The sequence below is a fragment of the Bacillus rossius genome, chromosome 13 (assembly GCF_032445375.1).
Source record: "Bacillus rossius redtenbacheri isolate Brsri chromosome 13, Brsri_v3, whole genome shotgun sequence".
Classification (NCBI taxonomy): domain Eukaryota; kingdom Metazoa; phylum Arthropoda; class Insecta; order Phasmatodea; family Bacillidae; genus Bacillus; species Bacillus rossius.
Window position 1 is genome coordinate 34,387,111 of NC_086340.1, and position 14,660 is coordinate 34,401,770.

General features: G+C 33.5%; 1 protein-coding gene across 1 annotated transcript in view; it reads left to right on the top strand.

The window, feature by feature from the left end:
* The first annotated feature begins 2,333 nt into the window (after window positions 1-2,333).
* LOC134538442 (lipase member H-like) overlaps window positions 2,334-14,660 on the top strand; it is a 46,622-nt gene continuing 34,295 nt past the window's right edge. The window contains exon 1 of the mRNA XM_063379770.1: window positions 2,334-2,455. Coding sequence (XP_063235840.1) covers window positions 2,407-2,455 — 49 coding nt within the window. The 5' untranslated portion in view covers window positions 2,334-2,406. The remainder of the gene's footprint in view (window positions 2,456-14,660) is intronic.

The following is a 14,660-nucleotide window of genomic DNA, read 5'->3' on the forward strand; positions in this document are numbered from 1 at the left end:
CAAGGAATGGTAATGTGTAGCCACTTTACTGATATATGTGGCGGATGGAGTATACCAAAGTTTACAAAGACAAAAGGAAACTGTTTAGTAAATTTTAACAAGATGGACGCTATTTTAACACAATTCCTTGTCGAAAATCAGGCCCAAGTTTTTTTTTTCAAGATTTTTTTGCTTTTATTGGAAGTGATTCATTATGTGATTAAAAATTTCTGTATTCTAATTAAATGATTGAATAATCTACATAGCTGCTCTGGCAGCGAATTCTAGCGGGGGGTGCGGAAATTATGTGTGTTTCGAGTCCAGAAACGTAGTTCAATATCACAAATTGCGAATATTTATCATGCTCGGCATTATTTAAAAGAATTCTACGTTAAAAATGGTGACGTTCCGTATTATAGGTGTGTTAAAGGTGTATTTTTTTACAGCATCCAATGAAATTTATTATTATTTCATGAAGTAGCATTCAGGATTTTTTATCCCATTTGTGGTTTTCATTGCGCTAAAACTATTAACTTCAATTTCCTATGTTCTACAAGATAACGTCTGGGGCACAAAAGGTTTCTACAGTGGTTGGTTTTGACTCTTGAAAAGACGAGAAGAATGTAAAATTCAGGAACAAAAAAAAATTTTTCATTAGATTATTACTACCAGCATTTATGGTGCCTTTTCATAATTATTTTTTTGTAAATTTTCTAAACTATTAAATATATGTGTACCGCTCTATACAACGACACCTCTGGTGTATTTTAACAGTTAAACGATTCTATAAAATTATGTGGCATACTGAAGGTTATGTCGTGTCAATATTCAACTGAAATATGTACAGAGTGTCTGGTTTGCTTTATGTATACCGTGTGAAATAGCTTTTCTTCCTCCTCTGATGATCTGAGCCATTTTAGCTGGATACCAAAAACATTGGATAAACGTGGAATGTTAGCGTTGTGGAAACAGATTTAAACGACTGTATTTTATGGAAGTGACAGAAATTATAATTCATACCTACTGTTCATCATCAAATTTGGTCATGAATCATTTCCAAAATGTTTCAGGCGTTGCAACAGGACGATGGTGAGGTATAAAATGACCAACTACGTCCCAGCATGCCGTCTCCTGACAATTACTTACTCCGTGAGTATATTTACTCACAAGCACTTGTCCCTCGAAGTGACGTCACGAGGGCTGTCCAAACTGGAATGCGAGTAGCAAGTAAACGAATAAGTGTACTTCTTGTGTGCTTACAAAAAAAGAATGTTTGCATTTTTGGAAATTTTTAGTTGGTCATATTTGATATAATCTTTAAGTAATGAAAAGACTCGTAAAATAAGTTATTTTTTTACCATTAATAAAATAGCTAATTATATATTACAGGATTTCCCATAACCCAACTCCAAGCCGAGAACAGTTGATAGATCAAACGATAACGCATTACAAATGCAAGGCAAATACATCAATCAACGAAGTTCTGAAATAAACTGTTATTAGCGTCTTCAGTTCGCTAAGCGGATAGGTTTCGCCAAGGAGAAGGAAAGGAAATTGTTAGACCATTCTATCTGACCGTGTGGCGGACATAGATAAATGACACTAACTCACTGTTTGTGTGTCTGTCGTCTATCTCCTATCATTTTCTATTATAAAACTGAATATACCCATTTATCCCTCCCTCAGAGATGGAATTTCATAATTATATGTAGTTCATGTTTCTCTCCGGCTCATTAACTATCTCTATGCAAAAAATCATGTTGATCGGTAGCTCCGTTGCTGCGTGAAACACACTCTCGCATTTATAATATTATTATTAGGGATTAAATCTATGTTTATCTGAAAAAAAATCATAGAGGCAAAAAACTTTATTCTGGTGCACCATAATTGCAAGTAAGTTATGTGAAGTCGCAGGGATATGATAAGGAACTTGAATTTGGATACAACCTTATATCGAATAATCACAGGTCGAATTCTAGTCTTCGGCACGTGACATAGCTTCACAAGCCATTCGTATTTGAATATCGAGCACTTGTGAAGCCTTTGGAAGCCAACCAACGATTACCTTCAAAATTCGACACACGCCAGGGTATTTCTTTATAAAATATGATAAAACACGAGTGCTGTCATACATTGAAGAGTTTAGGGAAATCTCAAAGTGATAAGGCTATGTAACAATCTGTAAACAAGCGTTTCGTTTACTGCCATTTGTGAAAGATATCTCTGAGTTACCCCACACAATACTTGCTTCTTATTGGTCAATCGAATCGCTATCAGAATCATTCGAAAAATAAAAATTTAACCTTGATGGCAGGTCACTGTGATATATATATATATTTTTTTGCAAATTTGTGACCTGTTCATTCTTCTCGCATAAATAGAAGCGAAGATTAGGATTGCAACGTTAGTGCTGAAGAACCAATCACCATGAACTTAATTACCAAGTGTATGTTATTTTGGGCGCTGCTTGGAGCAGGTATAGCTACGAAATGTTAAGAATATGGTTAAAAAACACTAGCCTTTTTTGAGAAACTGTTTTCAAATGTTTTTTTTTGAGTAACTAGTCGAGTTTTGATGCTGTTGCTTATGTGACAAAATTACAAAAATTACTTATAACTTTTAAAACCTATAGTACTAATAATAAAAATTTTCAATAAGTACACAAAATCATTCATTAAATATATTGTTACTAACTGTTTGTGATACCGCACTAACATGTCGTTTAGTTTCAATATGCTGTGTGCAAATATGGAACAATAAATGGTTACCACATAATTTTACTGTGTGCAACAATTATTTAAGTTTGTTTTCGGCTTTTGTAACATATACATGGAAGTCCTCGAATAAGAATTTTGTTACTGAAAAATCGTTCCAATAACAGCCATTAAGGTATTTTAATACTCAGGCATTAGCGAAATGTAAAACATCTGACATATTAAGTTTATGTGTAAAGTATCTCTAAAACTGCTCTAAGACAAACCCCGCAGCCCTCTTAAACTGGCGCCAGTAAAAAATATTTGATTAAATATCTTGTTCCTTTTTTATTGTGAAAAATAAAAAATATAATGAAAGAAATGTGAAATTTTACTTTTGCGAGAAACATGTTTAAATTAGTTTTGAAATTACCAAGTTAATGGGTTGTTAAACATTTTCAAAGAATCTCACAAGAAAAAATTTACATTAGCTGGAATTCTGAAACGATACAGTACATCAGCACTCTGTTGCAATGAAAACCTGTGTTACATAATGATTTCAAATGTTTTCGTGTAAAAGCTCTGTCACACTGTCAACATTTCGTCTCCAACTGAATATCACAACCCTATTTGTTCCCGTTTCATGAGAAAAAAAGGAACAAGGTAACTTAAAAAAAAAAATTTTTGTTTGCGTTAGTTTATGTCTAGAGACCTACAGCGTTCGTCTTAGAACAGTATTGAAGAGACTTTGCATATCATATTAATGTATCAGATGTTTTACATTTCACTAAGACATACTTACGTTGTTTATATGGGTAGTATTGGAAGGTAAATGGCTTTTAATTTTCTCTATTAAAAAATTGAGCAAATAACCTTTAATATGCTTTAAAACATGTCTTCTTATCATAGATTTAATTGGACTAAGTTAGGCCAAATTTCTTTATTTAAATATTATTAGAAAATTAAAATAACGCATTTTAGCGCTGGATTGAAATTTTTAACTTGTAATGATATTTGAGGATTCATTAGTTTATGAGACATTTTCAATTAATTTAACACATATTAATAGCTGTTGTATTAAGAATAATAATTCTATGTAATTATTTAAATTTAAAGACATACTGTATTTTGTTTGTGTATAAAATTTATTTGCTTACGACATTTATATTACTATTTTTTAAAGTGATTTCACCTTTATTGCCTCTTTAATCGCCCGTGTATTCTTCACCATTTTAAAAATGTGTTGTGACGGATACAGGTGCCATTTATGTTTTCGCCATAATGCCACGAACCGCCAAATAAATATAACCAAATAAATCAAGTAAATTCATACTCCTGTGCTCCGTTTCCACTCACAGCGTCAATGCACTTGTACACTACTGTAATCTGTCTCACGCTTAGATCGCAGCAAAGCAAATGGTGACCGCTGTGGCCAGATTGATAATGCCCCGTTTGTTAGCCAGGGCCGGATTTAGAGGTCTGGAGGCCTCGGGGCAACAGAGGAGCGGAGGCCCCCTGGCCCCAAATTATTTTCCAAATAAAATGAACAATTTTTTCAGTCAAGTTTTCCAATAAATAATTTACTGTGAAATCAAGTAGATTCTCTTAGTATTTAAAAAAAAATACATAAATATAATCGGATACAAGAATTATATGAAATTAAATTTTAGTGTTAATTAATATTTCTGTTAACATTTAACAATACTATAATCATGTATGTACAAAGTACTGTAGGTAAAGGTAAAACAGCGAAAAAAGAAAATCAAATGAAAAGATGTTTACTAGTGGTTTCTTATCGGAATTTGAAAGATTTTTTTTTTCCGAAGTCTCTACGTTTGTGGAGGCCCCGGGGCTTTCGCCCTGGTCGCCCTCCCCTAAATCCGGCCCTGTTGTTAGCATTTAAAATTTATATGTTAGGCTGATTTCGTTCAACATCCAACATATTTTAGAACCAGTTCTACTATATGAGCGTACAGAAACTTTACGGATGCTCTGTCAAACAAACATGGTTGCGCTTGTGACGTTTTCAAAAATGTCATAACCCTCCAAACATTACTTTACAAACTTTATTGGAAGTGACCAGAAGCGGAATTTTTGACAGTGTGATATGGTCTTAAGGCCTCCGCCTACCCGGGTACATATTCGGTGTGCAGAACTTCAGAAAAAAAACACGCTATTTAAAAACTACTATATATATATGAGGGGGTATGTTTACGAAAACCATTTAAGAATATCCTGAAGGTGGTTGAGTAGTTATGTTCTTCTGTTCCTGTATTTCGTTTTTAAACTGCATTTTTAGAAGAGTTAAAATGGCTAAAATGCGTGTTTTGAGAATTATTTTTAGGCATGAAACTCTCGGTAGGGATTCTTGAAAGCCCTCAAAGGCCTTGCATTACAGCTTTATCTTAGTTTCTCCGCAGAAGATTTGACCGCCATGTTTTCGAACCTACTGAGTCACAATAGCGTTTAGGACGATCGTGTGCACTGAAGGAAATGAATATAATTTATTTCTGTTACGGACGTATGGTGCAACAACCAATAAGATTAGAGTTGGAATTTATGTTGACGGGACGAGAGAACTGTTCAGATTTATCAATCATATTGTGGCAAGTAATTGCCGAGATATTACCATGCTCATGTGTAATTCCTGATTTAAAAATTAAGTAATACTATTACTTATGTCACTAGCAAAAGCTGTAAACTAAAGGTATATATATACACCTATAGTTTACAGCTTTTGCTAGTATGTATGTATGTGTATATATATATATATATATATATATATATATATATATATATATATATATATATATATATATATATATAGGAAGGTACGGTCGTGCGAGTACGTTTTCGAATTGAAGGCAAGGATTGGTGCTACGTTGCAAACTACTGGTGCTGCGGGGGTGAACCCTGGAGGGGGAGAGGGTAGGAGAGAAAGGAGAAGATTACGTGCTTCGAATCCGACTCGCAATTATTTAGCTTATATATATAGTATATATATAGTGGTTAGAATGGTTAACTAAACATTTTATGTAACCCTTATTTATTTAAATATTGAAATATGCGCTCACAATTTGTTTGTCAGGTATCACGGTATAATCGTTTGGTAGTTAATATAGTTACATACTAACTTGACCAACAGATGTCGAATCCATCGAAATATTTCATTGACTGAAATTAACAGTAAGATTTCAATTGTGAACCAATTTGGCATAAGTCTTGTGCAGAGTCGTGCGAATGGCCTGCTATGAACTCGCTTCTGTTTTCTAGTTGAGAAACCAGCTTTATGGCCAGTTGCACGATTAGATTACAGGCGTCATTGGTTGGTTTGACCATCGTTCGTTCACATTTCCTGGTGCACCATTGTGTTGTGAGCCCTGAGCGATATCATTGGCAAATGAGATGTGAACCAACTTTCGGGTCGGTCCACACCAATGATCTCGGATCCACACAGCGCAAGCAGGTTCATTTAATCAGATGTAAGTATTAGATACAATTTTCCAAAATTCCATATCATATATAAAAAAGTATAAAAAATTATATTATTCTTGTATATCAACCTCTTACCACGATTAATGCCCATATTTTAAAATATTTGAAATACTAGTTATGTTAGATTAATGTTTTAATATTTTATTTCTCAATGTTTACATTCCATATTAAATAGAAGCATTTTCAAAGTCAAAACCTATTCACATTTCCGACTGCTTTGTTTTGTATTTACTTTAAAATAGCATTATGTGTTTTCAGTTATTATTACAATTCTACTTATCAGGCAGCGAATATATGTGCTGCTATCTTCTATCAATCGAATCAGACATTTGTTCGCCGCGTCACAATCGATAGTAGCGACTTCATACCGTTCCAGCCCACCAATATAAATTAACCTAACATTTCTTTGACACAGCTGATGCATGTTTTTGCAGATCGGAAAAGTGTGAAGTTCGGTTCACGCGACCAAAGATCGTGTAGTCTCTATGTGTTGGCGCAGCGTTTAGATGAATGATCCCTAGATAATTCTTGGGCTTAGATCATTGGAATGTCGGATTGAAGAGCACAATGGTGTAACTGGCCATTAGAGGCGATACCGCTCTAGAAGCACAAGCGAGCCCCATTATAACGAACCATCAAGTGTAAGCGAGTAGGTTGACCTTGAAGTCATCCTCCGCCGCACAAGTTCACGTCGGACTAAAAAGTTAATATATGGGCAGAGTGTTTTTGAGACTAAACAGTAGCGACATTTTGTGGTCAAAATATGCGGTGCCTGCAAACACGTAAGAAATTTTCTTGAACAATAAGTGTCCAAAGATAAACACCGCAAAGAAAACCAAAGAAAACGGACATTTCTTCCAGGTAAACGTAAACATTGCAACACACCTCAACCTGTACAACGAAACTGCCTTAACATTTATTATTTCATCTTCATAAGTATTTTATCGCCAGTTAGCATACGATTGCTAACAATAATAAAAGAATATCATAAACCTATAAAATATTATCAATTCTACTGCTTGGACTCTTGGACTTGTGATTTTAATCACTAGTATAGGAGAGAAAAACAATGTTTTATACATATAGACCTATTGTCTAAACTCTCTTTATATATATACATACATATATAGTAACTCTATGTATTTAGTGAACTGTTTTGAAAGGCCGAAAGAGTTCTAAGTCTAGTTAAGCCGCCTATTGCATAATTTTTGGAACATCCTTCTCTTGTATTTCATTGTCTAGTGTTCACTCAAGGGGTGTCCACGTCTGCATCATTTCATGGTTAGTGAGTAAAACCGTTTGTTTTTAATTAAATTAATTGTTACGTCATATTGGCTGGACGCCCAAAACATGAGCGAAATGTGGTTTTCCCATCGGGAAACAGTTTTAAATTTGGTACTTTGTTTAGGTAAGTGACAATTTTTAACTACAGAGGTTCTATTTCATTCTTACTGATCATCATCAGATGATCATCAAGCACCATTTTCACAATGTTTTCGGCGGAACAATATGGTGCTGGCAAGATTAGAAAGTGACTTGATTTCCATCACAGAAGACCATCTCCTTACAATTCCTAGCTCCATGTTTACACCATCTTGGAGGTTGTCCACACGTCGCACCTTTGAGAAATGAGGGACGAGAATGGAGAATCGAACAAATAGACAAGTGGGAGAAAGTATCCCGAAAATCCCACCAGTTCGTGGCAACATGTGCCAGTACTCAGCCACAACGCGCCCTCCATTACTCACACAGCTCACAAATTTTCAGATAATTTGAAAGATCGTTCTGACGTTGGTCGGTCTCGTTTTAGGTTATTACACTTTCTTCTCATTACATTGTAAAAATGTTCACCTTCAATTTACGAAAAACACTGGTTACAAATGATCTTGGGATCTTAATTAATTTTCGGCTTTCTTCGTAAATTTACGGATACTGAGTTCAGTTACATTTAAACATGGATCCAAAATAGTATTATTCTTGGTATATTAACAAAACATTAAAATAATGGTAAAGGCTTCAGTAATAATACGCTTGATTTGTCAATGTGTGTGTTCACCCCTATTTAGAACAAAACATCCAACTCGGAAATCGGAATATGGCATAGTTTCTAAGAAGATTCATTCAGTTATTTAAAATTACGAAGAACTCTTCGTTTGTTTAAGTAAAAATCCACGTTGAAAAGTCCGTAAACTTACTGTAATTTTAACGGTGATCTATTATTTGAGAGCTTGTTATGTAAGTTCATTACGACAGTTCTCTTGAATTTTGTGTTTTATCTCAAGTTTCATCACATGTTAATTAAATCGTAATTCATCATATATTTACTAAATTTAATAAATTTAATGTGTGTAAAAAATCACTCATCTTATCAATAATATAAGCAATTATGTGGCTATTTACAGCTCGATAACAACATTTATTAATTATTTAGTAAGAAAAAATGTGACTCCATTATAAATAAAAGTGCGCTACCAGAATCAATTTACAGGGAAATCCCTAAATTAACAGTCATGAAAAGCAAATGAGTTGATTTACTAGGCATGTGAAACTGAGTCTTAATGACATAAATGAAATAATGTAATGTGCCTGCAATGTTATGGAAATGTGTATTTAAATTTTGCAGGGACTGGAAGTAACGCGCTACTAGTAACGACGTTATTTGTAACAGTTACTTTTATGGTAACGATCGTGGTAACGCAATATATTAATTTTTCAGTAACTGTAACTGTAACTGAATTACATTTTTCTGCCTTAAAGTAATGATGATTATCGTTACTTCTTGCGTTACATTTTTTAAATGTATTTCTTATTGAACGAACAACGATTTGTTGATTATTTCAAACCCAGAACGAAAATCCCGACAAGCATATTATTTGCGATGGTATTGCTTGTACTTGTAAAACTGCTGTTGGCTAGCCTGCGATCGTATTTTGTCATTTATTTAATATTTGCGACATGCGGGTTACTGCTGTGCTGTTTAATTAATTAACCTACCTGTGCACATATAGGCGAACTAGGCAACCGCCTAAGGCGCCAAGTAGCTGGGGGCGGCGCAGCACGACACACACATATATATATATATGTTTAACGATTATTGAAATTAGATGAAAATTGATTTTTGTAACAGTTTGGAATGTTTATATTGATATAAGTAATTATTTAAAGTCCACGGTGACCTGTTTATGATTTGTAAAAAGTAAAAAAGTTAAAAAAAACCACAAGCCTGCTTAAATTTGATTGTTGACAAAATCTTAGGTTTACGTGATGTATTTTGAGGCAAGGAAATCTTTTTTTGGGGTGTCCGGCGGGGGGGGGGGGGGGGGGGGCATTAAGGTTTTTCGCCTAGGGCGCCAATTTACCTTGCACCGGCCCTGCATGCGCGAAAGCAATGACAGAATCTAATGAAGTGAGAAGCCGAGAAAGCAGTACAGAATTTTCGTTGCCGTGGCCTTCATATTCTAATTTTTTCTAAGTTCGATTGAGTGATAAAAATAAAATTATTGTGAAGTGCTTGTTGTGTGGTTCTGAGAACAATTTCGTAGTGTGAACTAATTACTCAATGTAATTTAGACCTATTTAAAAATTTTCGGTTTAAATAAACATATATCTTTACTAAACACAATATGTTTTATTAACTTTTAATTATAACAATAGTACGTATCACATTTGTTTTTCACAAAGTAACTGTTAAAGTAACTCAGTTACTTTTCTCAGAACTGTAACTGTAACTGGTTTATTTTCAGTAGTGTAACTTGTAGTTGTAACAGGGTTACATTTCCAATGGAGTATTTGTAACTGTAACTGAGTTACTTTTTAAAAGTAACTTTCCGGTCCCTGAAATTTTGTGGATGTTTGGGTATCAACATTCGAAATAGATACATTTCGTTGTTGTTTGAAATGTCCGCTCACGCTAAGGTGGTGCGCCCTCTGGGGCCGTCTGGGGGTATAGATGATCGAAATCGATATGTTTCGTTTTTGTCTGACACCTCAGCTTCTGCTGCGATGCGTTGTGCCATTGAATATATATAACGTACGTATAGAAGTCGCGAGGGGATACGATTTATTCTGCCAGTTTTGGAATCAAAACTGAGGTAGTTAGAAGCTCCCCCGCCAGACAGCTCTGCTTTCGAAAAGAAGGCACTCGTGGTTATTGTTTCCCACGCTAGAGCGCTATAGTATCGCTTGTCTCAAGGTCGCGCGCGTATTATCTCTCTCTCTTTCTCTCTCTCTCTATCTTTTGTATTTTGTTTCCGTTGCTGTGTGGAGGGCCAGCGCATTGACAAGGCGGGAGGTTATGCTCGTCAAAACGATGCGTAAATATATTTAATACAAATGTATTTTGTTTAAAGAACCGAAAGCAAAAAAATTATTCTTTGAAATATTACACAAGTATTTAAAAACAGCCACATATATCAGTAATTCATTGGTGTTGGATTCCAGATGGTGTAATAATTATTGTATTTGAATAAAAATCGGTCCAATTGGATATAAAATAAATATTTTATTCACCAAATTAATTAAAGTACCTCAAAGAATCCACTTTAATATAAATTCAACCAAATGTATGCAAAGAGGAAATTATAAAGTACCAGACACTGTTATATAAATAGTTTATCAGTGTAAATCTGTGCACGAACTTAGTCATACATTTATAAAAACTTTAGTAAGCTCTAACACAAGAAACTCGTTTTTATCGGGGAAAATTTTGTATGTTAAAGAAATAACTAAACAGTAAACATGTACATACATAATATTTATGTTCGCATACGTGCAGTGAATATTATTTTGCAGTGATAAATTAATATTTTATTAACATGGCTAAAAGTTTATACAAAATTTTAAAAATATTTACTACCTATACTTTTCAGAAGTAAGGTTGGTTTGTAAATTCTACTTCAGGAGCATTATACAACACAGTGCATTAAATTGCATTTCAAGTCACATAAAAAAAAATTAAAAATGGGTGGAAGTAAAATAAAAATACCACAAACAAATGATTATACGTACTATTTTATCATCTTTATAATTTCCAAATAATGAGGGCCCAGTAGCTTTGAGTTAAGTTGGTGTATAAAACTCTAAGAAAAACAGTTCTCTGTATTCTATAGTTGTTTGAAGAGTTTATTTACATGCACAAAAACTTTCAATTTAAAAAAGCCACATAATCATCCTACCATAGTAGGTGACATTTTTGACAGGTCGTACAACGAAATTTGTGACTTTGACATATGAATTATGTGAAGCATTAAGAATTTGTGAAACAATAAACAAAACTAACACAATTTTCATGTAGTGCAAGACTAGCTAATCATGTATTAATAATTTTTGTTTATTTTACAGTAAAATATCCAGCGGCCAAAGACTTAAGCCGTCGCAATAAATGTAATCTAAAGCCATCTTAAGTGAAACAAACTGTGGCTAAATGAGGCCCAGTAATTTTGAGCGAAATTGTAATCGTGCAAGTTCCCATGTACCACAGCTGTATTTACCTTGTATTATATGTATATGCATAATAAATTTAAATATCACTTAAAAACTTAAAAAAAAGAAAACAGAGTACTATATAAATTTCAAAAATTATTTCATTCTAAATATCAGTATATAAAACTCTTCCATTGCGTATAAAAATTTTGTAACATTTACTTCCGTACATTCATAACGATACGAAACATGCACAATGCATCTAATGACATTTAAATAATCTCATTAGTAAGTACTATTTTTTACAACATTATCTAATGTAAAATATTTCATTGTCGAGCTTTAGCAAACGACTTACGTGCAATCACTGACACATATAGAGGGAGGTTTATAAATCAATGACTCGTTAGAAAATGTACGGGTTTGTTTCATCTGTGAAATATGTAAAAATATGATCGTGTAAAACGCAGAGGAATAATCAACTGTCATATGTCAGGACTGAGATTATTTGTCAGAAACGTTTGTTGAAAGCTTTCAAACTAGCAATAGTTCTAATGAAGGAATAAATAGCCCAGTCAAAATATGCTAACATTTCTCTCGTAGTCGAATTAAATCCGATATTTTTGTTACACTTTGCACGTATTTAGTAATGTCCAGGGGAATTAAAATCAAAAGTCATGATGAATAGGAAGTGAGGTAGAGTCAGAAACTAGAAAGGATTGTAAAAAGGCATTTGTTTTTGATTTTTAAAAAAATATCTCGTAAATGAAAGATTTTTACCTTAAAAGAAAAAAAGGTTTTAATAAAAAAATTAAAGATTACTAAAAATCCTATAAAAGATTATTCTCGCTTTTTCATATGTCCAATATTGTTTGAGATAGTCTCACTTAAAAAATGATTTTTTTTTATTTATCTCAAACCTTTTTCCTATAGCAACTGACCTATATATTTGTGAACCGTGCCTTTCGTATGCCAAATGCTGTCACTTGACTTTACAAGACATGTTTAAGCTAGAGTCCATGATGACCCCAGAATTCATCATTTTTACATATCAGGGTTACTTCTCAAAGAAAAGAACTGATAGCTTTTGGTCAGACAGACCACAGAACAGACTTAAATGCGTAACATGAAAATTGTTGGAAGCCTCACACGAGGACGAGGATTCACTGATAAGTTGTTGAGCGAGTGGACCTTGAGGATGACTGCATTTGCATCTGCTCATCATTGAAGAGTTATGTGCTACTCATTTTATATCTTTGAACAACTAGATTTCTGACAATATCGAAGAAGTAGGGATGCCACAGATTAATATGAAATCTCTCTTTAGCTAAATAATCACCCACCATTTCCTGGATCACAACAAATCATGTCTATAGCAACTGGACTAGTAGGGGATGCCACAGTTACCTTTTTCAATGCTATAGTAATTCGCAAGCAATCAATACAGAGTAATGTTGGAAAAATTCTAATCAAACATTGTCACGAAAAGATCCTCTCCCTCTGGCGAATATAAGCTACACTATTACTTTCAATTGTAATAGCTCATTTATCATTTGTTAATTTTCCAGAGGATAACGATTGAAAAATAGGATGACTGGATCATGTATATGCAGTATGAGTTGGCTCCATTTCATTCCTCTATTTACCCAAAATATGTCAATTACATTATCATTTCCTATTTATCATGACTGTTGATGTGACGTTCCGTGCAGACCACTGAACAATTTAAACACAAAATCATAAACATCGGATTGAATTTGAGCACATAATATACTTTGACTGGGCTAGAAGTCTATAACACCTCGTGTTTAAATGATTACATAATTTTTAGAATCTCAACATAGTGTCTTCCAGGTTAATTTTTTTTCTGGATACATAATAAAATATTTTGGAATTTAAATTGTTCATAACTTAGGTAATAACGGTAGAATTCAAAGCATTTTAAACAGTTTTATCTACTTAAAAAAATTACTGCGGTGGTTGTGTGGACCAATTTTTACCACGTATTTGTTTTTATTTTTGTATAAAACAAAAGTTCAAACTTATGTTTTTCTTACACTAATCCACTTACAAAGTATGTTTTCTGATAAATGAACGCAAAATTTTTTACATGACTTTTTTTGACAGCGATCATTAAGCTACTAACATCTTAATATTGTAAAGTAATAAACAAAAAAAAACTACTAATGAAGCTGCAGTCTGTCTACTCACAAATAATTTATTGTTTAGTTATTTCTTAAGCACATTTTGCAATCTATCTTAAAATTTTTGTTGAAACGCTTGTCAAACAAATGCATTTTATGTGAAATAGACGACGTGGGTAATACTTGGCTAAAACTTTGCGTTTATTAAAATTTACATCGAAAATTAACTAGCGTTCCCTCGGTTTTAATTAAAATAAAAAAAAATAAAAATATGTGGTTGATGTAATATAATTAGTTTTTTAAAGTAATTAAAACGTGGATATTTTAAATATAATAGAAAATAATTATTTACTAATTCATATTAAATAATTAGGACTATCCTCGCATACTCGCGTCAACTTTTTTTTTTCACAGTATATAACTGATAAATAATGTAAAACAAAATTGGCAAGTTATAATGCACAACTTCCCTGTCATTATTTTTAACTGGAAAACGGAACATTGATGTGCCTCGTGAACTGATCCTCGTATTCTAACAAGACGTGCAGGGGCGTATGATATTAAAATTAATTCAATGACACAAGCATAAATGTTTAATTAAACAGTATTTTTAGATAGCCTAAATCAGCAATATTGAACACGTATTTTTCAAAATTTTCCCGGGGGAGGACCCTGGACCCCCCGCCTAGCTGGGGGGTATTCCATACCCCCCAGACCCCCCGGAAAGGCCCTAACCTTCTGCCTGACCCCCCCCCCCCCCCACCAGAGAAAAATCCTGGGCACGCCATTGAAGACGTGTACGCACCTTTTTACCCTTCAGAATGTTTGACATTATAAAATTATCAATGCGAAAATAAAGTTAAAATAAATTGGTATTTTACTTTTAAATTAAATCATATTTTAAACTCAACACTGACTAGGACTGATA